The sequence below is a fragment of the Phocoena sinus genome, chromosome 12 (genome assembly GCF_008692025.1).
Source record: "Phocoena sinus isolate mPhoSin1 chromosome 12, mPhoSin1.pri, whole genome shotgun sequence".
In the NCBI taxonomy this organism is placed as follows: Eukaryota; Metazoa; Chordata; class Mammalia; order Artiodactyla; family Phocoenidae; genus Phocoena; species Phocoena sinus.
Genome location: NC_045774.1, coordinates 18,711,598 through 18,736,147, shown reverse-complemented (window position 1 = coordinate 18,736,147; position 24,550 = coordinate 18,711,598). Strand labels below are relative to the sequence as shown.

Sequence of the window (24,550 nt, the reverse complement as noted above, 5' to 3'; positions counted from 1 at the left end):
CTAGCCAGTTCTCCTCAAAATCGTTAAGGCCATCAGAAACACGGAAAGTCTAAGAAGCTGTCACAGCCAAAAGGAGCCTAAGGAGACATGTTCACTAAATGTAATGTGATATCCTGAATGAGATCCTGGAACAGAAAAAGGGATTAAGTCAAAACGAAGGGTATCTGAATAAAATATAGACTTTAGTTAATTGTATCAATATCAGTTCATTAATTGTGACAAATGTACCATAATAATGTAAGATATTAGCAACAGGGGAAGGCAGGTGAGGTATATAGGAACTCTCTGTACTATCTTTGAACTTTTCTATAAATCTAATACTATTCTGAAATGAAAAGTTTATTAAAAAAAACGTAATGGGGGGACTTCCCTGGTGGCGCAGTGGTTAAGAATTCTCCTGCCAATGCAGGGGATAAGGGTTCCATCCCTGGTCTGGGAAGATCCCACATGCTGCAGAGCAACTAAGCATGTGCGCCACAACTACTGAGCCCATGTGCTGCAACTACTGAAGCCCACGCACCTAGAGCCCATGCTCCACAAGAGAAGCCACTGCAATGAGAAGCCTGTGCACTGCAACGAAGACCCAACGCAGCAAACACACACACACAAAAAAAACAATGCGGATATGTTGAAAACTTCCTCTCAAAAGCTGGGTTGCCTACTCTCTCCAATTTTATTCAAAATTTTATTGGCAGTCCTAGCCAGTGAAATAAAATACGAAAAACAAGATGTATAAGGGTTGAAAAGTAAGAAAAAAACAATATGTTTCTACACATAGAAAATGCAATTCTATAAAATTTTAGAATTATCAGGGTCATTGAATCTAAACTCATTCTACACAAATCAACTTTATTTTTATAAACCAACTACACACAATTCAAGACCTCTTCATATGATGGAAAGGTGTTAAGACTTACATAAATGATAGATATACCATGTCAATATTTTTGAAGGCTCGATGTTTTCAATTTTCCTCAAATTGATCTACAGACTCAATGCAACTCCAACACAAGTACCAGCAGGTGTGTTTGTTGAACACTGAGATGCTGATTCTAAGATGTATATGGAAATGCAAAGAAACAAGAATGGCTATAACAAACTTGAAAAAGAATTACAGAATGAGAGGTTTGATTTGCCAGAAAAGAGGGCTTATAATAAAGCTACAGTAATTAAGGCAGTTAAGAATTGGTGAAAGCACAGACACATAGACTAATGGAAGAGAAGAGAGCGTAGAAACAAGCCCAATCTTATATAAGCGCTCAAATTAAGACTAAGGTGGCACTGCAGAGGAATGAGAAAGGGTGGTCTTTTCAATAAACAGTCCTGGGACCATTGGTTATCCACATGGTAAACAAATGCAACTTGGCACCTACTTTCAGTATTTCCTTTAGGGTAGGCCTGCTGATTGGTGTAGCTTTTATTCTTCATTCAATGATTACTCACTAAATGGCATTTTCCTATTTTACTCATAAAATTTATAACTATCTGAAATTATTTTATTTATTTAATTGCTCTTTAATTACCTATCTTGTTTCCAGTATAGTATAAGAGAAAGTATTCCTTGAGAGGAAGAATCTTCTCTATTCTGCTCATATCGTTGTACTTGGAGTATCTAGAACATTTCCTGGCACCATCAGAAGCTTTTTAATAAATAAATGAATGTGTAAGTCTGCCAGGGAAATTCAGTGAAAAGAGCAGGTAATCCCTTGATCTGGCACTTGAATGAAGAGGAGTTTAGTTGGGAGAGCCTGGGGCGGGGTCAAGGGTTGGAATATATTCCAGATGGAGAGTATAGCATGCACAGAATGTGAATAAATGTGAGAGGGTATCACAGGGTGACTTTCTAAATGGGCCATCCCTATAGGCAGTAAATGGACATGTTTGTTTAGAACATTTTTATTTATTCAGTCACAAGTCTCAGATTACTTGTATTATTTTCCCTTCATTTTATGTATGAAAAACAACTTGTTTCCCCACGAAAATAGCTCAGGATCCTAAGACTTATTCATTCTACCCACCCAACCCTCAACTTTTTCCAATCTAGGGCTGCACAAGCAGACGCTGTTCTGCTTACTTACATTACTTGGCATTATTTAAATCAGTAGTTCTTTAAGTCAAGTGTGTGTGCCATGCTCACCTAGGTCTTTTGTTTTTTTGTTTTTGTTTTTTGTCGTTGTTGTCTAATACAGCTTTCTGGGCTCTCCTTTTGATAAAAGATTAAAAGAGAATGTCTGGGTAGGTTAGATAGCTAGCTCCCCAGGTGTCTTAGCTCTGGCTGATATAACAGTACCATCAGCTGAGCGGCTTAAACAATTTATTTCTCACAGTTCTGAAATTGGAGAAGTCCAAGATCAAGCAGCCAGCTTCAGTGTCTGGTGAGACCCACTTCCTGGTTCATAGGCCACTGTCTTCTTGCTGTGTCCTCTTTTCCAAGGGCACTAATCTCATTCATGAGAGCTCTTCCTTCATGACCTCTGAAAGGCCCACTTCTTAATCCTGTCATATTGGGGGCTGGGATTTAAACATTCAAATTTGGGGGACAGAAACATTCAGTCCATAACATCAAGTGAGTCAGATACAAAGCAAATGTGGGAACTACTGAATTCTAATCTAAACCCTTACTGAACAAAGTGTGGTCCACTCACAGCATTCACATCACCTGGGAATTTATCTGAAATTCTAAGTCTCAGCCTACAGGCCCCATACACTTAATCTGCACATTTACAAGATCCTAGATGATTCATATGAACTTTTAAGTTTGAGAAGTAAACCTGCAGCATTAGCATCACCTAGGAACTTGTTTGAAATGCAAATTATCTGGCTCCACCCCAGATCTACTGAATCAGAACCTCTCTGGATATGGGCCTACTGTGCAATCTGTTGTAACAAACCCTTAACACTCAATTTTGAGAACCACCAGATCCAAGCCGTTATCCTTCCTTTAGCTGGGACAATTTCTACTTTTAAATCATTTACCACATGTGATTTTTAGCACCACAATTCTATTTTTAATGCCAGTGGAAACCTAGGAGGGTTAAAGAAAAAAAATAAAAGCCATAAAAATTTATGGTAATACATATGTATGGGACAATATGCTGCACTTCTGGCAGTAATTGGAAGATTTCCTCTTTCCCCAAGCTGGAGATGTACTGGATGGGCTCTAGCTGAGTGAGCATAAAAGCCATAAGCTATTTATTTGGCCATAAAACGTCCTTAGAGACATATCCACGATTTTTCAGTAGCTATTCTATTGAAGGTTTTACTCCCACCTTGACTTCTAAATTTTAAAACTTCTTCACTTCTGAAAAAACATTTTTCAATGATTGTCAGAGTGAGGACAGGGTGAGCAGCCACTTTAGTTTATTTAAGGAAGCTACCAGAGGCTATCAACTCCAGGTGTTTCTAAACCTTATGCAGGGCAGCCCTCCATTTTATAAACACGGCAGGAAACGTAAGCCCTCCTGTCTTTCTTCTTTTAAATAAAAGTCCTCAATACTGTATTTCAGTCCATTCCTAGGATCTGTCTCAGAGTCTCTACCACCGGAACACTTAAAAAGGCTTTTGTGGTTTGCTGAGGAAGTAAAACAAGATCGTTTTGGAGACCTTGTGTCTTCTTCCTCAGACTCACTCGTTCGTTTATACAAAAGCGTTTTCAGTCCTTTGTCGAGTTCAGAGTCATCCGTCCACTCTTTTTACTTCTAAAGTGGGCCGCTGGAGATCAAAGACAATGATCTCCAGGTGTTAAACTCCCTCGTGGCCGAGCCAGGGAAGGAGGCTGATTCCCAGGCCCGCGCCTTCCAGGCTGGGGTCGGCCCCCAGGACAACCACCTGGCACCCCTCCGCGCTCTGCCCCGGGGGCGTTCACCGCCGGCCTCGGAGGCCTGACCTTGAACCGCCTGGGCTCACCGAGGCTCTGGGAACGCTAGCCGTCGGCCCCGGGTTCTCGACTGCCCCGCGGCCAGCAGGGGGCGGCCGAGCTCAGCGCCGCCCCGAGGAGGGGACGCCCGAGGAGAGGAAGTGCCCCGAGTTCTGGGCCGGCCCGCCGGGAGCGCAGGCAGCAGCGTGCAGAGGCCTCCTCACCCAGGTCTCCCTAGCCACGCCAGCCCCCGGCCCTTCCCCCGCCCCGCGCGGGCTGCGAGCGGCGGCGGGTTCCGGGTCCTGTGACCGGTCAGGCGCTGCGGCAGCGCGGCGGGGAGAGCAGCCGGCCTCGGGGAAGTTTCGACGGCCGGCGGGGGCTCCCAGGGCGTCCGGGGAGGGCGCGGCCGGGCGGGGGCCCCGGCGCGTAGCCCGAGCTTGCCGAGAGCGGCCGGCCGGCTGAGCGAGACCGGAGCGCTCATGGCGGGCGGCGGAGCCGGGGACCCGGGCCGGGGGGCGGCCGCCGCCACGGTGCCCGAGACCCGCGAGCACCTCTTCAAGGTGCTGGTCATCGGCGAACTTGGCGTGGGCAAGACCAGCATCATCAAGCGCTACGTCCACCAGCTCTTCTCCCAGCACTACCGGGCCACCATCGGGGTGGACTTCGCTCTCAAGGTCCTCAACTGGGACAGCAGGACGCTGGTGCGCCTGCAGCTGTGGGACATCGCGGGTAAGTGTGTGGCCCGAGCCGCGGACGCGCGGGGACCCCACGGCGGGCAAGAGGCGCCCGCCGGGTTTCCAGCCGTCGGGAGCCAGGGGCCGCTAGTCTGCTTTCGGTCTCCTTTCTTCTTTCTCTGTCCTCTGCCCGAACTCGCCTGCCCGTGTCAGTTTAGAAGAAAGGGACTAAACTACTTAGAAAGATGGAAAGGGATGTGGTCGCGTGGACTCCAGGGGAATCAGGACAGTGGAACAGGCAGTAGTAGTCGAATAATTTAAAAGCAGGACAAGGTAAATAAATGCATAAATGAGTAACCCTGGTTAGATGCCTCAGCTGTGTGTGGAGAGCTGTCTTATTTTTAAGAGATGGAGGGGAGGCCCTGTGCTCTGGCGCTCTCACCTGATCAGAGGTGAGAAGGCCATGGGGGCTTTTCCCGAAGTTTTAACTCTGAATCTTTTTCAAGTTTATTTATTTTATTTTTTTAACATCTTTATTGGAGTATAATTGCTTTACAATGGTGTGTTAGTTGCTGCTGTATAACAAAGTGAATCAGCTATACATATACATATGTCCCCATATCTCTTCCCTCTTGCGTCTCCCTCCCACCCTCCCTATCCCACCCCTCTAGGTGGTCACAAAGCACCCAGCTGATCTCCCTGTGCTATGCGGCTGCTTCTCACTAGCTATCTATTTTACTTTTGGTAGTGTATATATGTCCATGCCACTCTCTCACTTCGTCCCAGCTTACCCTTCCCCCTCCCCGTGTCCTCAAGTCCATTCTCTAGTAGGTCTGTGTCTTTATTCCCATCTTATCCCCAGGTTTAACTCTGAATCTTGACAAGAAAGAGCGAAGGGAGGGGGCTGGCTCCTCTCATTTGCTTTAACGTTTCACAGGTGAGAACTGAGGTTCAGAGTGGTTGAACGACTTACCCAAAGTGATGCTCCTGGTTAGTGACACAACCAAGACTAGAAACCAGGTTCCTTTTCGGAAGGTTTTTCATCACCCACCTTGGGTCTGAGACACTTCCTTGTGGGCAAAACCCCATTCTTCATATAACGTGCTCTCATCCCTGGGGCAGGCCACCCAGGCGAAGATTTGGGAAAGTTTCTCTTGAAAGCTTATGTTCCTCTTCCCTCCCTAAACCAGCACCTAGCCCCACGCCTGCCTCCCCAACCGCAATATATTATTTCCCTGGCATTTGCTCTCAGTTGTCATTTGGGAGCGTAATATCCCTGCTTGAAGGGTACATACCCTCCTTGCTCTAATGTATGAAAACTTGAACTCTGACTGGTGTGGTGGGTGGGATGTGCACATTGAAAAAGACGTTAACTTTGGGAAAATTTAAATATGGAAGTGGTACCAAGAGTTACCCTGTTCAGTCATCATCCATGTTCAGGTCAGTCTGCATTAGAGCAGTCGGATGGGAGCATATGTTCAGGGTTGGAGAGACCGTCCTTCATCCTCCGCTTGCATAACAGAAGCCTGTAGGTGTGGGCACCCAACTGGTAGCAGAGTCAGGGACACAGGTCTGTCTGCTGGGTAGTGCTCTTGTCATCAACAGCTTATTACATACGAGAAGGTATTGAAGAATTATAACTTACATACTCATTTATTTAAGAACAGGCTTCTCTACTTCGGATATGAGAATAAATAGATGTATGTCACCTCAGAGAAAGGGGGATAATCAGCCTTGGGCTCAGCTCTTTGTTGTTATTTTTGTTGGTTACAGAAAACCAAAAGTTCGTTTGAAAAGTCATCTTTTGAAGCCAGAGGCTTCTTTCGAAACACTTCCTGCTTTTTCATAGAGCACTTATGAATAATAGTATTGCTTCTCGGCAAAGTCATGGATTCTAAAGGTTGCCTTACCATGTGATAGTCATTCTGCAGGAATCTTCAGTGTAGCCGTGAATTTCCATGAAGATGATTTTAAATCCCTGCCTCGGAGGATTGTTGACTTTGCCTTATTCTTCATGTAAAATAATGTGGTATTTAGCGATTAAATTATGCTTGGGTCCTACTGCAGGTAAATAAAAGATTTTTACGGCACAGCTGTGTTTTTAAGCTTCAAGGAAAAAAGCTTATATTTGGAGACTTGGGAAAGCAAAAGCATGAGTAGGAGTTTTCTTCCTGGGTATTGCCTCTTTTTTCATCCTTCTTGAAGAGATCTATTTTGCCAGAAAGGGGACATAGTCAGTCTTTACCAGACTCTGGTATATAGAGGCCTAGATGGAATATCCTTGCACGTTTGCCTAAATCCAAAGCTTGAGCTTTTCCAGGAAGGAAAGCAGACCTTTAAGATCTCCAAAAGGGATTCCATCCAGCAAGTACACACCAGCAATTATCAAGATTAGAGGTAAACTTATGAGATAATTGGAAATTATTAGGCTCATCTTTTAAATAAGGTTTTCAGTGTTAATATGTAAGGAAACTAAGAGCAAAAATATTGTGGCTTTAACTTAAGGTTTAGGGAGCTACATCATTAACTAGGTTTGGTTTGAATATTTGAGCTACTAGTGAATCCTAGCTCATACCATTTGAATTAAGTAGTAATGGTGTAATGAAGGCAAATTGAAGGTCACTCCAAAAAGTTCCCCATGGCTAAACATATTTGCCTTATGTAGTAACAAAGTTGAATCATGTTTAATTCTCAAAGGAGGGAAATAGTCCTTGATGGCAAAATAGTAGGTGGAGCTGGCCACTTGATATGACTAACTTGAGGTGTGGTGTTATTACTATGTAGCTTTTTTGCTGTTGCTTTAGAGATGGGAAAGGTGCTAAAGAAATTATGTCAAGTCTCTATACTTGAAAGCTTTGGCAAGTGTGAGAGGCAGGAGTTATCCAAATGTTTTCTGTAAATGTGGCCAGGCAGTTTAAGCTAAACTCTTCAAATTGAGAACCGTAGTGACTCTTGGGTACAGGCCTTACAAACCCTTATTACATCAAATGAATGTAGCTTTAAAATATAGATGCAATTTAATATAACTTTTGTGTTAGGCAATTGCTGTCTTTTACTTTATATCTGCTTTAAGACTGCTGCTCAATACATACTGAAATATACTAAAATAGTGAAGTCTTTGATAAGATTTTGAAGAGAGGTTACCTAATGCATACTGAATTAGGATGCAGCATCTGACCTTCCTTTTAACATGTATTATAGATGAATTAGTATTTGGCCCACTACTTATTATAAGCCTGTTAGCAACTGTAGAATTTTCCAGGTAGGTTGAATGGCTGGTCGAGGCTAAATCTCTCTTTTTTCTTAAGTTTGTCCATTTAGATCTAATCTAATCTAATCTAATTCACTCTTCATGTATTCACTGTTTTTGTAGAGGAGGCAGAATTTTATCTCTGCCCTCCTAGAGCTTTCAACTGGGCCTGAGAATTAATGTAAGACAGATTAATAGCAGAAATTTATTTAATATAAGCTTTACGTGACACAGGAGCCTTTATAAGGAAAGGAAGACCCCAAAAAGTTCAACCTAGTATAAATGCTTTTATACTAGGTTGAACAAAGAGAGGCAATTGTAGAAAAATAACCAAACTCTATGGGAGGCTAAAGGAAGATAAGAGTTATTTTAACAAGATCTGTTTCTATAGAATTCTCTCAGCTTGACTCCCCATCTCTGGTGATGAGAATGTTTCCTTCCTTCCGGTATAGGGAGGACATCTTTCACGTGGGAGTTTTATCTCCCCATTTAAGGAAGAAGAAGGGGAGATTAGAGCACCCTTCGTGCACTTGCTGTTTTTCAAGTGCCTTTAGTTCAAATAATTCTTATGCCAAAGTGGCATTTTGTGGGGTGGGCTATTCTGCCACCCTTCACTTTTAAGGATCAAAATTTCTTTATACATATCTGAGTAATACACCTTTGGGCCAATGAACAAATCAGGACCAACGTATTCTGAATTCATGTAAATATTGTTTACCAAAGCATAAAATGCATGCTTGGAAGACGTTATAAATTATATAAACCACAGTTAGATTCACTTTTGTTTTTTGATTCACATCTGAAAATAGAATGTTGATCGTGTCTTTCTTGTTCTCTCTTGCATATTGCCAATTACTATATCTAGTGATCTCTTCTTGTCTTCTTTGATAACCCTCCAACTCTTCATGAGCAAGAGTCTGGAATATTATTTCTGATGCTTTCTTGACCTTCAGAGTATCTGTCAGTCAGGGAGTATTAATATTCAAGGTTTTTTTCCTAAATATGAAGAAGTGGTGCTTTGAGGAATTAGTCTCTTATTTGTAGTCTTTGTCTTAGTACTACAGTAACTGTCTTAGGGCTTATTGGGGGCCGATTGCTTAATAACTCATTTAAAGGAATTAAAGAAAATCCTTATTACATCTGACCCGTACAATCTTGCCATCTTCAGCCTTACTCTGGCTCAATTTCTGTGCTGAATTACAAGCAAAGCCTACTGTCCCATTTTACATCTTCAAATCTTCCTCAGTTCGTGAGTCCTGACACAGCTTTGGGTGCCCCAGTATGGAGTGTGCTTTCACAATTGCCCAGGCAACAGGAGTTTCAACATAACAACATATTTGTGTTATCGCACATGAAAATTCCCCTGATAATGATATGCCTGTTGCCTTTCCTCCTTTTGAGTATGTTACCATTCTTAGTTGCCTCAATTAGTCCAAGTAAGCTAAAAGGTGCTGAGGTTAGAGGTAGGGACAGCCAAGTGCTGATAAGAAGTACTTGGCTGCCAGCCATTTGCCTAATCATTCTATTGTTTGAGCTGCATTATAGGCTTTCAGAGACCCCATGGTGTAAATACAGGGAGGTTTGGTAAGTTGACCAAGAAAACACAGGTAATCCACGGCATGGCACCGTACAGAGACAGGACTCATGTCTCTGTCAAATAGCACAGTGGATTTTTGGTTCACTGGATTCAAAACAGTAGCGTTAACTGTTCTCTAAATTTGCAAATGTTCTGGTCATCCCTGTTTTAGAGCATATGACTCATATTTGAATAATTACCGTCTCTTTATGTCATCAATCCAGAATTTCCAGTTCTTATACTTAATTATGAAGCATACTGCTTCCAAAGCAGACACTTTTTGATTGGCTGCATCACTTTATTTTGTACATTTTGAAAGACTGTTTCCAAACTGTGGACTTCTCTGAAGTTAACAAAGCTCTTTTATTGGTATATGGTTGCAGAGCACACCCTGGAAAAGCAAGGTAACAATTACAGATATTTGTCAGGTCTACTCTGATCTCATGGATTGAGCCTGAATGCCATGTGTTATTCCAGGGCTGCAATGTTATTTTCAGATATATTTTAGGAGAAATTTGATCGGTCATGTATATGTTATCCTGACCTTCCAACTTTCTTAAGCTTTTGATATATAAATTTTAATGATTCTTATTCCCTTTTAAATTGTACTCAAGATTTTGTTTTTATTCAAGTGTGATGAGACCAACACATCAGGAGACAATTGCCATTGAAAGAAATAGTTTGTTACTCATAGTTCCCAAGAGGAGGGACCATGCCACACCATGCAGGACCGTGTAGGGAAGCACCAGGGTCATTCAGGAGGCAGAAGGAGCTCGGAGAAAGCAAAGCAAGGGCTGAGCCTTTACTGTGGTTTTTGCAGGAAGGAAAGGACAAGGCAGTGTAGGCAGGCTGAGCAAGCTTAGGATTGGATAGTTAGAGAGACTGAGTTTGTTCTGGGCTATAGGGATGCTCCCTAGTTGTCTAGTACCCGGCCACGGGGTGATTCAGGGCAGGAGGATAATGTCCTGGACTGCAGGAGCCTGGAAAAAGAAAGTGGGTAGAGGATAAGGACTCAGGATTGGTTGGTTTGCATATCAAAGACATGCTCTCAGCAAGTTGTTTGCTCTCTCTAAGAACTAGCTAACCCTAAGAGGGGCAGTCCCTCCCCTGGTCCGCAAGGCCCCAAGATGTGAAAGCATCCTAAAATATAGAAAATAAAAAACCTGATTAATACATATTTCTAAGCACTTATTAAAATAGATTGAGAGATGAGAGAAAGTACTCTTCCAAAGAAGAAAACTTTGAAGGCCTTTGACTTGGAGGCCAAGAATAGCGTATCCTCAAAATAGTGAGGATTTCACATTTAATCAACACTTAAGTAATAGAGAGTGGGCTAAGTTGACAAGTTTAAGTTGTATTATGGTTGTAGAGATCTTCTCTTGGATGGTGAAAAAAGTGCTGACATATGTGGGGAGATTTCTGAAGGGTGAGACAAACGATCAAGAAAAAGTTGCTTTAGAATTCTCAATTACATTTTCAAAAGAGCTTTTTGCACTTTTTGCAATCGATGCCAGAAACATACGATTTCTTCACTCTTATTTTGAGAGAGACAAACCGCATAAAAATAAATGGATAGCAGGACTTTAAGGCTCTCTGTTGGTCTTTCCAATTGACAGATGATCTTACATTCTCTTCTTCCCCCTTCTTTTCACTCACTTCTACCCAGATATTTTCCTTAAGCATCTCCCGTAGTGATTTTTGATTGCTTTGAAGTTAAGCTGAATATATTGGGGTTTTTAGTGTGATTAGATGGTACCTCCTCCGTCAGACTCATCTGAGGTGCCTAAAATGCAGATGCCTTAGCATCAGCTCTAAGCAGAATTGGCTTCGTCTGTCAGACATCCCCAAACATCATGGTTTAACAAGAGAGAAGTCTCTCACCTACTAAGTCTGTAGTTGAGCAGTCCATGGCTGGTGAACAGAACCATTCATTCTTCCTGGACCAAAGCTGACATTTCACCACTCAGCTGTTCCCTGGCCATATTCTTTGTCTTTGTGGTCCAGTCAGACACACATGCCTTGCTGCAAGGGCAGCTAGAAAACCAGGGCTTTTTCTGTTTGTTTTTAAATTGGACACATTGCTTTCCCAAATAAAATTCTGTGAAGGGATATCGGAGAGGCAACTAGCGATCCTCCATGCTTACCAAATCAGAATTCCTAGAGGTAGGGCCTGGAAATGTGTGATTGGCCAAGCACCATGGGTAGTCTGATTTATACTGAAGTTGAGAGCAGTTGTTCTGTCCTGGCGCTGCTGCATGCTGCCAACAGACTTGCCCTCCCACTGCGCTCCACGGAGCAGGCCTGCTGTTCCCCGGGCTCCTTCACACTCACCTTCCCTGACCCTTACGCTCCTGTCTGTTTCATATCACCTGCTCCTCAAGAGGTGATGTAAGGAGACGAGAAATTACAGGACAGAGGTGGCACATGTCTTGCTCTCATTTAATGCTTAAGAAAGGAAAAAGCTGATACCTCAAACTTCTAAAACTATTATGACTTTGGACACAAACCAAAAAGATATTTTGATTTTTTTCCCCTTCCTTTAAATTGATTAAAGTCAGGTGTTATTTTCATAGTCACCACAGAAGATGTAAATAGTTGAATAAAAACAGACCTTACACTGGGACCTAAATACCACAGAAGGCTGCTCATTTCAAATTAGCAAAAAGAAAAATCCAGACTCTGAACTGGCGTGTATTTGGGAATAGGTAATTTTGAAGACTACTTAGTGATACTGCTACCATCTCAAAAGGAGTTTGTGTTCCTTTTAGTTTAGGTATTTAAAATTTTTTTCTTTATTCAGTTTTGTTACTCTTTTGCTTGACAGAATGTGGTATGAGCAAAAATGGTGCTTTGTACTACATGATTTAAATGGCAGCTTTGCCTCTTCCCCTGTAAAGCTTATTTTTCCAAGTGGAAATATATTTCCAAATGTAAGGATAGAATCCCAGAGTTAGGAAATTTTGGTATTTGACCCTCTCACATAATAACAGTTAACATTTATTAAAGGCTGTTTTATAGTCACTGTCATTCGGTTTACTTTTATTCTCATTTATACTTATGATAATCTGGAGAAATGAGAATGATTCTCAGTTTACAGTTGAGTAAACTGAGACTCAGGAAGATTAAGGGATTTTCCTGAGGTCTGTACACCTGTAACTTGCGGAGTTAGGGCATGGATCCAGATATTTTTCATTCCAGAGGTTTCATTGTCATGTTATATTATCTCCCTCTCATCTACACATGATAAAAAGGAAAACCAGACAAATGAATGGTATTGTGTAAAATCATGTGACTCCCTTTACCTTCTTCATGGTACAATATTAAAATATGAAATTCAGTACATATCAAATCCAAACTCATATGGTGCTAATTTGATGCATTAGCTTTTAGACTTGTTTTATCTGTGGAGAATACAGCCACTTGTTGTGTGGAAAATTGCATAAGCCAGTCGGGGGGAAATGGGCAACTAGCAATATGGTCTCTTTTTAGTTACATTGTTTTATTGGTCAGTATTATGGTAGTTCTTTAATGTAAGAAAGTGTTTTTTTCTTCTAACAATACCTATAGTTTTAGCATGTTAGATATTTAAGTGTAATGCTGGGGCACGTTTATAAGGGCTTTATAAAGTAGTAGTATAATGAGTCATTAACTAGATGCCCTAAAAAATAACAACAACCTATGTGACTACAAATTGTAACCTCTTACATATAAAACCCAAGACCCATTATGGCATCACATTATTACTTGTATCAAGCTGTAAAAATTTTTAGTGGATAGATAATTATCCTTCTAGAACCAATGACTGGACTTAAATTAAATTTTGACTGGGTCTTGATCTATTACCCACCACCCACACAAGCTTGTTAGAAGCGCTTCATCTCTGAAATGCACACTGAATTTTAAGGATTTGTTTTTAAAGGACTTTATATGCACTAACTAGAAACTATACATTTTCTCCCAGTCACCTTGAGCAAGAATATGTAGCTCAATAATTCTTAGTAGGTGGGAAAACATAAGCATTTGTACTTGAAAAGCTAAGCACTAATTGTCCTGTTGCTCAGATTTATTTTTCATTGTGTAATTTATATTTTGAGTTTCAAATAACATTAAGAGACATTTAGATTATCTATCAAATGGGGGCATGAACATAAAATATTGAGACAAATGTTTAAAAAAATAAAACCAGGGATTAAAATCATAAGAGAAAGCATCTCTGGCGTGTGTTTCTGATAGCAGTTCAAAATGCAGTACTTTTCAAATCAGAGAGGAAATACTTCCCTTTTGAAAATTTGCATGCGCTATAAAGAGATAAGGTACACTGTTTTGTGGGGTTTTTTTCCTTGATTGGAATATGTATTCCTGGAAATGTATTAAATTATCTCAACTCCTTTTCAAAGCCATTAGTGTTGGATACTCCAAATACTAGATAAGCATTTTAATCCTTTTGCCAGCATATATACCTTACAGGTCATCCATTTCAGTATGTACAAAGTCGTGCATTTTTAAATGTCTTCGAGCCTAGATGACTAGCACTGTGCTCTTTTTTTCCCTTTCTCATTGCCAAGCTATCTAGCTATAATCAGGGTTCCTTCTTCTAGAGAAGGAAGTAACACATCCTTTTAAAGGATAACGCATTTCAGAGCCATTTGGAATATTCAGGCAATGTGTCCACAGCAGTATGGATGAAAAACCCTGTCCCTAGAATCAGCATAACTAATGCAGTCAGCAGTGGGGCACTTCCTTATCTGCTGTGGTAAAGCACTAGGGGACATAGAGCAAGGCTGTAACTTTTGTAGCAGGGCTGTGCTGTCCTTACGGAAGGTCACTCCCAGGCTCATCGTACCTTGAATCTGTTTGGAAACACAGGGCCATGTGGAGCAATATATACTCCAGAAAATACTTGGGTAACAGATCAGACAGTACATTTGATAACAAGTCAACCTAAGAAATTTGAGTAATGTCATCTCCCTGGGATTTTATTTTCTCATCTATAAAATAAGAGAGGTTGGACTAGATGATCTGGAGTGTCATCTTCCAGTTACAGTATTGTCCGTTACAGTGTTTTGTCGGGAAAGCGTAAAGTGGTCCCTCCCATTCCTGTAAGAGAAGATTACAGCTCTGGTCACAGAAGGTGGTGTTGCTTAGCATTCTCCCCACCCTGTCTGAACTACTTCTGCAGACCTAGTGAGAGGAAGGTCTCCCAGGTTCTGCTGAGTTTCCATATTGCTATACGCTTTAACTCTATACACACACGCCATGAAACAAAACACGTGCCGCTGTCTTTACATTTAATAACTCTAGACTTCTCCTTCTACCCAGTCCGCTCCCGTCACAGGGCACAATCCAGGAGCATTCAGCATGGCAGAAATCTCCTGCTTTTATATATGTATTTCCGGAAAGTAGAATCCTAGAATAATAAAGATTTCTCAGGCTAAACTTAAAATGGTTGATTGGCTGCCCCCTCAGAGTATTTTTTATTTTCTTTTCTAAAATTAAAAAAAAAAATCTAAGAGTTTATGGAATTCTAATGCAATTCTAGTTTGGATGTGAAAGTCTTTCCCATTAGTTTGATCCTTAGCCCTTCTTTGAACCTAGGAAGGGCTGACTTCTGATGTGCTGTGAAAGGGGGAGTAGGAGAATTCGCGTTTCTCCTGAGGATGACTCAGAGCTACTGGGAAACTGCCTCGAGCAGTTAACTTGGCTTTGACTAGGCTGGCCATCCCCATGGGCGTGCAACCTGAAAGTCACAGCATGGAAATAAAGTTTATGAAGATACTGTATTTCCATGATGAGTTAGCATTTGAATGGCATTTCTTGATAATGTATCTTTCAAGAAAGACTCACTTACCTCAATGAATAACATCCCCTTGTTTGATACCATAATATGCTCTTTGTATCCCTGATTATACCCAACACATCATGGTATCATTTTGTCTGTTTCCTCAAATAGACTGTGAGATCCTGAAGGTCATATTCACTGTTTCATTATTTTCATCAGTGTCTAGCACAGTGCCTGGTACATAGGAGGAACCTAATACATATTTTTTAGTTGAGATCAGATCTAGATAGAAGAGAGAAAAATATATTTGGGAGTTGTACCAGCCAAGATAGACTAGGTTATGTTGGGGGGGGTCAACAACATTAAAATGATGATTTCTCGTGCTTTTTACTTGTCCACAGTGGGGAACAGAGGTGGGAGGGATGGTGAGGAACGTGAGGAGGATTTTTCACTGGAGCCACTTGAAGACCCAGGCTAACAGAGGCCCTACCATCTCAAAATTGGGGTTCAGCCTTGCTGCTGCAGGACAAGGGACACCTCTGTTCACATTTCATCGGCCAGGACTAGTCCACGGACACAACTGATCTAGTGGGGTCAGAAAAGTGTGCTCCTCCGTGTGTTTAGAAGTGGAGGAGGATGGAATATTCATGAACATCAGTTTTGTTTTCCACTGGAATCCTTTGTTTTAGACAATAATAAAGGAATAGCTAAAATTACCCAAAGATACAGGATGCAACTCATACTCTAGTAGCAAAGTTTACTTTACTTTCCAGTTTAACAACTGAAAGAGCTTAGCAAATCTGTGCATTTAAACCTTTAAAACAGCATAGTTAAATCTAGGTTTCACCTTGTTAGGTTTCTGGAGAAAAACCTTTAATTTTATGTTAAGATTATTATTTTAAATGAAGTCATCTTATCTTCTCCACTCCCTACTTAATTTTTTACTTGTTTTTACCAGTTTGAGAATATCTCTGAAGCATTAATGGATTACTGTTGAATTTTAAAAAAGAGATTATGAACTCAGTAGAATAGGAAATATATTTTATTATTCTTTTGGAGAATAAGCCAAATGCATGGACTTGGCCTTGTGGTGCTAGGCCATGATCCCCATTGCTTTCTAGATTTGGTGATTGCAGAATCTTTAGAAAATCATTTTAGCATTAAATTTATGATATAGAAACCTAAAACATCAGAAGTGAGAGCTGGGTGGGACTTTGATGACCCCTAAAGATCTCTAAAGACAATTGGCTGATTTAGGCAGAGAAAGTTATTTCCTGGGGTAACTTGACTGTTGGGCGCTTGCTATCCGATTCTCTAGTACAGTTGTGCTTTCCTCAAGTTCATTTTCCTCTGCAGGCTCTTTTCACCACTGCAAGGCACAACACATAACTAGCTAACAGTTTAAGGCTTTGCCATGTGTAATCAGCACGATTTACAAAAGGATACTCAGGCTTTCATCGTGCAATACATTTATTGAGCATTTAATGATAATTCTTAGCTAATAGTTATTCAGTGTTTACTATGATGTGGCTTTTTACACTCTGAACTTGAAGTATAACCTACATGCAGAGACCTTAAGTGTATACCTTCATGAATTTTTATATACCACTTCCAGTTCAAGGTATAGACTGTTCCTAACCCCCTAGAACAGAAATCATTAAATTTTTTTCTGTAAACTTCCTGATAGCAATCATTCTAGGTTTTGTGAGCCATTTACTCTCTGTTGCAACTATGCAACTCTGCCATTATAGAGTGAAAACAGGCATATAATACATGAACGGATGAGGATGGCTATTCTCTAGAATTTTATTTAGCTGGATTTGGCCATGAGCTATAGTTTGCCTAAATACATCCAGGCAGGCAGTTTACATTTAACCCTTCCTTTAACCATATGAGGTAGGTATTATTTTTTATAACTTTATTGTTGTATAGTTAACATACAGTACACTGTACAATTTTATAAGTTTTGACATATGTATACCCTTTTGAAACATCACTGTAATCAAGATTGCAAATATTTTCATCACCTGAAAGCTATTTGCTCTAATAGCTCTTTTGTAATCCATCCTCCTGCCTTGCCCAAGGCAATCATTGATCTGCTTTCTCTTACTGCATCACTATAGTTTCTGATTTTTTAGAATTTGATATAAAGGGACTCATAGTATTACCTATTCTCTCCTTGGTCTGGCTTTTTTGACTCAGCATAATTATTTTGAGATTCATCCATGCTGTTACTTGTATCCATAGTTCCTTTCCTTTCTATTGTTGAGTTGTATCCCATTGTATGGGTATACCATAGTCTATTCATTAGTATGTAAATAGACATTTGGGTTGCTTCCAGTTTGGGGCTATTAAAAATAAAGCTGCTGTGAGCATTCATGAACATGCCTTTTTATAGACGTGTGTTTTTTCATTTTGTTTGCAAATACCTAGGAATGGAATGGGTTTGTTGTATGGTAGGTATATGTTTACATTTTTAAGAAAGTATCAAATTGTTTCCCAACTATTTTAAAGTATTATTCTTACCAGCAGTATATGAGAGCTCCAGTTGTTCCACATCTTCACCAACACTTGGTATAGTTAGACTTTTTAATTATAGCCATTGTTGTGGGAATAAAGGATCAGCTCATTGTGGTTTAAATTTGCGTTTCCCCAATGGTTAATAATTTTGAGCATAATTTCTTATGCTTATTTATCATCATATAAATTCTTCGGTAAACTGTTCCAATCTTTTGCTTACTTTATTAAATTTTTTTAATCTTACTTTGGAGTTTTGAGAGCTCTTTATATTCTGAGTACGAATTTTTAAAATCAGATATAGGATCTGTATTTTTTTTCTCCCAGTTTGTGCCTTCACTTTTCATTTGCTTAACAGTGTAATTGGCACTGTTTTGATTTGTCACATATGGTGATGTTAGAAAGCACACGCTCTGCTGCTGAGGGAGCTTCGAATCCTGGCTCTGAAACCTAAGGAAATGGGATATTCTAAGCCACAAGGTCCTCCTCAAAAATGCCTTGCCACATACATTTCTGGTTTTCTTATGTTTTAACAAGAAAGTTAATATGAATACAGACTTGAATATGCTTTACCATGGTTGGTAAAAAGAAATATTTGAAGGGATTTATAGGTGATTCTATGAACAAAACAAAAGCCACTAGAGCTTAATAGCTCTTTATAACTTCTGGATTTCTGTACGTTTACTAGTTTGGCACCCCACCCTCTATTCTAAATTAAAGGGGAAAACCATAAAATAGTGGGTTTACATGTCTGCCTTCTTAGAGGAGAGCAGTCTTGCATTTTGAATCGAAAGCGGGTTTGGCTGGAGATGTGAAGGAAAGAGGAGTTAAGAACATGAGTTCCTTTATCTCATGTTCAGTCCTAATCTTTTTGACTAGCATTTTACCCACCACACTTATCTCCTTCCTGCAAGTCTTATTTTCTTCTATTCTTGTCTCTTCCCCCGACTCCCAACTTTCTTTTTTCCTTTAGTACCTCTCTTCTCTTAGACCAAGAAGAGTGGAGGGGGAAATGATGGACTCTGTAGCTTTACGAACTGTCATCTCGGGTGTTTATGGAGAACGTGGGGTACATGCACAGAACATAAAACTGGGTAACTGTGTACTCGGACCACATGATCAGCCGCTTCTGCTTTGTGGTTTGTGGTTCTGTGTGTATGTCCTCAATCCTACCAGTTTATGGTGCTATGGAATGACAGATATGTGTTTATAGCATTATTCTTAGGGTCAAAAGGATTATAACTAAATATCGCTTCTGTCCGAAGTATAAGTTTTTAACCTCTTATTATACTTATTTCTAGGACAGGAGCGGTTTGGCAACATGACCCGAGTATATTACAAAGAAGCTGTTGGTGCTTTCATTGTCTTTGATATATCGAGAGGTTCCACGTTTGAAGCCGTTTTAAAATGGAAAAATGATCTGGATAGTAAAGTCCATCTTCCAAACGGCAACCCTATTCCTGCTGTCCTCTTAGCTAACAAATGTGACCAGAAAAAAGACAGTGGCCAGAATACTCCCCAGATGGACCAGTTTTGCAAAGAACATGGCTTCACTGGATGGTTTGAAACCTCTGCAAAGGTGAGGTCTGCTGTGCGTTTGTTATCTGCTCTGCTGTTAATTCGTAAATCTGACCTGTAACTTTCAAGTACAGGTTGGAAACCTAGTAAAAGGTGAAGCGTAGCATGGATATGTTATAGCTTCTTTCACTCAGCAGCAGGAATGCTTTCAGAATTGGCTAGTGGAGAGGTGAATAGAAGGGCAGATTTTACATTAAAATAAAAATGACTATTATTAGAGCAAAGAACAAATGACATTTTCTATGAGTTTGAGTCCTTAAATGAAGTACTTTTCATGTACCTGGAATTTGTGGGGTATGAAGTATATTGTCAAGCACAACTATTTTTGAGTTTTATAGAAGGCTTAGTAAAACTTTGGGACATAGTTGTCCCTAGTGAAGATGTAAGTCATGTGCAGGACTAACAGACATTGAAAAGGTCAGAGAGAAGATGTATTCAGATGATGTTTGAAGAGTTTTAGATCAAATGTGTAGGAAAATTTGAACAAGAGGAAATTATCAACATTTGTGACATACTTCTTCATGAATAGTAGAGTGAGAATTTTTTCTTTCAGCCATTATGGGAAGCTGGATAAAATGTTTTTTGAAGAAAAACAAAAACACGTTGGCTGTTGAAAATCTTAACAGTCTAAATATACACGAAAGCAAAGGTGACAATACCAAGCACAAAATATTGTGCTGGAGCGGGCTTATGTGCACTGGAAGTTTCACTTTAGAGGTCCAATAACAATCAGACATGAGAGGGTGATGAATTCTTAGCAAAATTCTGTGATGGCAAACTCAAAACCATGAATTTGATATAATCTTAACACAGTTCCAGCTTTTAGTATGCCTTCTGTGAATTTCTTGTATATATCAAAAAAAAAAAAAAGTGCATTGTTTCTCCAAATGACCTACTTACTTATTACCAGGTTACTTTTAGCTTTACCAGAAACCCATCCTAAAAGTGGAAGATTATTTGCTGCCACTGATGATCAGAATAATGAAAGCAAAGCTATGGGAGACTACACAAAAAGTGCTCTGAAAATACTGTGATGGTGGGGTCATTGGAAAAAATAGTGTCTGCTGAAGACAGAAGTGTTTACTCCTAAGCTAAAGGCTATTTGTTTAAACAAATATATTCTAGTATCTTAAAATTTAGTTTCATAAATAAAAAGTAGTAGTGGAAGAGAGATGGAGACCAGAGTTGCTGCATGAGCACTTAGCCAAACAGGAAGGAAGAGATTGCAGAAGGCAAGGCTTTTTATAGAGACACTTGTTTTGGAAGCCATGCCCTCTGTCTGCTCTCTGCACCTGTGGGGATTTGCTTTACTTCCCAGCTTTGTTAGAAAAAAATTAGTGGTATGTGTAAGTGTTTATTAGAGCGTGAGATTTGGTGGAGAAGATGAATATATTACAGATAAAATTTCCTCTTCTGGTTTTATTTGAATTAATCATTTAGGTAATGAATCTAAATTTCTCCCCAGAGTCTAGAAGGAAGATTCATAAACAATAGTATCGTGTGGCCTGTCACCTGAGACTGTATAAGTCATCAGCTTCATGATATCTATGGACAGGGTTACATGTAGAGGTGAAAAGAGAAACATTCATATGTTCTGTGCCTTCCTACGAATATATTAGAAACAGCTACTGCAAAATTTCCTTAGTGGTAAACCAGGAGTATTTCAAGAGAGTAACAGTAATATAAAATTTTTGTTAAAAATTGTAGTCAAGGCTTAAAGTACTGCCCAAGTGTCACTAATACCTATGCTTCTGAGCTGGCCAGCAGCTAACTTCAAATCTGATTTTCTGCTAGAATACCAGTGATCTGAATTCTGATACAAACACAGCCAAAAGGCAAGTTTGAATTCATGAGCTTCATCTTTTCACCTTTATGGAAAATAATGGATTTCCAATATGAGAATGTGTGACTAATTACAATGTGGGACTTTCTGTTCCTAATCAATAACAATTAAATGCAATAAGAGAAGATTATAATTATTTGGTATAATGGGGATGGTGGGGACTGAGGGACATTTGGGCATTTAAAGATCAATACTTTAATTAAAGTTAATGCTTATCTTGGGAGTGGAGGTAAAAAAAAGTTTGTGTTGGTGCTAGAAAAGATACCTGAATAAATAGCAGAGGTCTTGCAGAGTTCTCACTCTCTGAGAAAGGTATAACAAATAAGGGAGAAGGCTAGAATGAACCTCGCGGTATCGGATTGGAATTGGAAAAGTCAATATATATGTATATATATACACACACACATATATAAATTCTGCATTAATGTGTATATGTATATACACACACATGTACACATACGTATATGTGTAAACAGCTAAACATAGAAGCAGATACCAATATGTGTATGGATACATACATATTTACTAGGTGTGTCTGCTGAAGAGGATTAGAAGCAATGACAGCACAGAACCAGTGAGCTTTGCAAGTCCTTAGAATGTGGTTTTTAAATACTGTTATCCAATAAAAAGAACTGAGTCTCCCTGGAGAAATGACTGATTTCAGGACTAGTAGGACAAGGACAGTAAAGATGTGCCTGAGATATTTTGTGGTGCCGGAAGCTAAGGAAACGCTCACCAAGTGATGGAGATGCGTCAAAAAGACCCAGGAGCCTGCTTATAGGAGCTCCAAAACCTAAGACAATTGGAGCAACAAAATAATTATTGTAATGGACTTAATACACAAAATAAAATAATAATCCATGATATGAAAAAACAAATGAATAAATGGGAGAGAAGAGAAAGCTCTTCCTAACAGTAGAATTCCAAATCATAAATGGAGAAGGAATGATGGAAATAGAAAGTCACCATTAAACACAACAGTAATAATTGTTCTAGGGAAAAATTAATTGATACCACAATGAGTAGGGAAAGGTATGGTGAAAAACAGGATATTTACATATTTGTATTGAGGACAAAGTGAAAAATAGTAGCTCTTCAGTGGAGAAACCTGGCAGACATGACTTCAAGCAAGTATGCCTCCTCATACACTGAAGAGGGCACATCATGTATGTCTTATTCCTGCCAACAATGCGTGACTTGAATTTAATGATAAGGAAACATCAGACAGATCCAAACTGAGGGATAGTCTCTGGCCAGGACTCTCCAAGAGTGTCAAGGTCATGAAAGGCAAGGAGACTGAGGACCTGTTCCAGATTCAAGGAGACCAAGGGGACAGATTGCGAAATGCATCTGATGCTCACCTGCATCAGAAACAGGATGGTGAGACAGCTGATGAAATTCGAACAGGGTTGATAGAGTAATGCTGGCACAGTTCTGTCATCTAATTTCTGGATTTTGATAGTTATACTCTGGTTACCTAAGATGTTAATGTCTGAGGAATATGGGTGAAGAACATATAGGAATTTTTACTACTTTTACAACGTTTCTGTAAATCTGAAATTATTTTAAAAGGAAAAGTTAAATACTTTTAAAAAGAAGCACAGTTTTTGCTATATGTTACATATCATGTATTTAATGACAGCTTATGAATCAGTCACACAAACGTTGTGATAGCTGGTGATTCCTTAGAGCATCCTTAACGGGCATCACACCCACAACATTCTTTTTTATCTCTGTGCTTTCATTTATGTGGCTGGCAACTTGCAGCAGGATGAAGACTCATTTACCTTGGAGATAGTTCATTGGACCTCAGTGGCAAAAGTTTAAAACATTAAAAAACAGAACATAAGGGCTTCCCTGGTGGCGCAGTGGTTGAGAGTCCGCCTGCCGATGCAGGGGACACGGGTTCGTGCCCCGGTCTGGGAAGATCCCACATGCCATGGAGTGGCTGGGCCCGTGAGCCATGGCCGCTGAGCCTGCGCGTCCGGAGCCTGTGCTCCGCAGCGGGAGAGGCCACAGCAGTGAGAGGCCCGCGTACCACACACACACACAAAAACGAGAACATCAGAAAGAGTGATCCTTTGTAAAAAGAAGAGTGTCTCAGTCACATTACTCAGTAACATTGAACTCTTAGCAAACACTTCAGTATTGGAGCAGGAGATGGAGCTGGCGTACTTATAATGCCCCCTCTGACCAACTTTCCTAGTTCCTGGTAATACTCTAATGCTTTCCTCTAAGAATATTGATCGTGAGAATTGATCCTGGTTGTTTCGCACTACAGGATAACATAAACATAGATGAAGCATCCCGGTTCCTAGTGGAGAACATTCTTGCCAACCACCAAAGCTTCCCTAATGAGGAAAACGACGGCAGAATTAAACTGGATGAGGAGACCGTGAAAAAAGAGAACAAATCCCAGTGTTGCTGACTCAGCGTCTGCTTCTCTCCTGTGGATGCAGCCTGATTCGGTTGGAAGCAAATTCCTGAGACGGGATCATGGATGGTGGATATGCTGCTCTGTGAATCTTCAGGGCTGTGCCTTAAAATAACAAGGATGGCACCCCTGGGAGCCTGTGATGAAAGGGGACACTGGTGAAGGAGTCCTGCCAGTGGCTCTGCCCCTTCACTTGTGAACACTTAGGCTTCGGTTGTTGTTGCCATCATATTCAGGATAATGTTTATGTTCTTTTTAACATCTTTTAAAATGACAGTTCTTCAGGATTTGTTAAGACTTGGAAGTTGTGGCTTTCATTGTGAACACTGGGCTGGTAATAAACTTTCCCTGCCGCCTCACTGTAGTTTCATGAGTCTGTATTTTTGTCTCCTGTATCCTATCCTCAAGTTCGAGGGAGGCTTTTAGACCCTCTTAGCCACAGAAAGCTGGAAGTTTCTGTTTAGCAATTTATTTTTCTAGTCAAAACTTTGGTACTTCATGTAAAATTGTTATCCTTAAATATTGTGATTTAACTAGTCCTGGCTAGTGTGACGTGGTTATTCCCCTTAAATACATTAAAATCCCCTTCCTAATGACTCAGGAAGCACTCACACCACAGTGGTACTCTGATCTGGTTGGTACCAGTTGGAAACAATATAAATGAACATCTCTTCTTTTCTCTCCCTAGTCCCTTCTCTCCTTTCTTCTTCCTGTGTGTTTGTTTATAACTAAGAGCCTGATAGATATTACTGTTGCAGTTGTAACTAGCCTTTTCAAATCTGTAATAATAATGGTTAAGGAGAGAATTTATTTCAAAACATATACAATTAGATCGAGGTTTCTATAGTAGGCATTGTGAAAGAAATTAGGTCATGTGTGGTTTTATACAAAGTTTTGAACATTTAAAGTGTAGTACGTGAGAAACAAAGCAGGCTCACAGTATTTGTATTGTCATTTAACCCAATTAAGGAAAAGAATAAATATTTTGACTGCAACTTTTGTTTTGAATTCATGTAGTTCTAGAAAGGTAATATGTGTCTGTT

The 24,550-nt window shown here is 40.1% G+C and overlaps 1 protein-coding gene across 1 annotated transcript; it reads left to right on the top strand.

Moving 5' to 3' along the window:
* Window positions 1-4,041: 4,041 nt before the first annotated feature.
* Window positions 4,042-24,515, top strand: RAB32 (RAB32, member RAS oncogene family). The gene is made up of 3 exons (XM_032651798.1): window positions 4,042-4,585; window positions 18,954-19,231; window positions 23,355-24,515. Exons 1-3 carry the CDS (start codon window positions 4,336-4,338, stop codon window positions 23,499-23,501), a joined length of 675 nt encoding a protein of 224 aa, XP_032507689.1. The 5' UTR covers window positions 4,042-4,335; the 3' UTR covers window positions 23,502-24,515.
* The last annotated feature ends 35 nt before the right edge of the window (window positions 24,516-24,550 follow it).

Bases quoted from the DNA above. Each gene is read 5' to 3' on its own strand.
- RAB32 (XM_032651798.1), top strand. From the start codon at position 4,336: ATGGCGGGCGGCGGAGCCGGGGACCCGGGCCGGGGGGCGGCCGCCGCC. The intron at 4,586-18,953 runs GTAAGTGTGTGG...ACTTATTTCTAG, and splicing joins GCAGCTGTGGGACATCGCGG to GACAGGAGCGGTTTGGCAAC. The intron at 19,232-23,354 runs GTGAGGTCTGCT...TTCGCACTACAG, and splicing joins GGTTTGAAACCTCTGCAAAG to GATAACATAAACATAGATGA.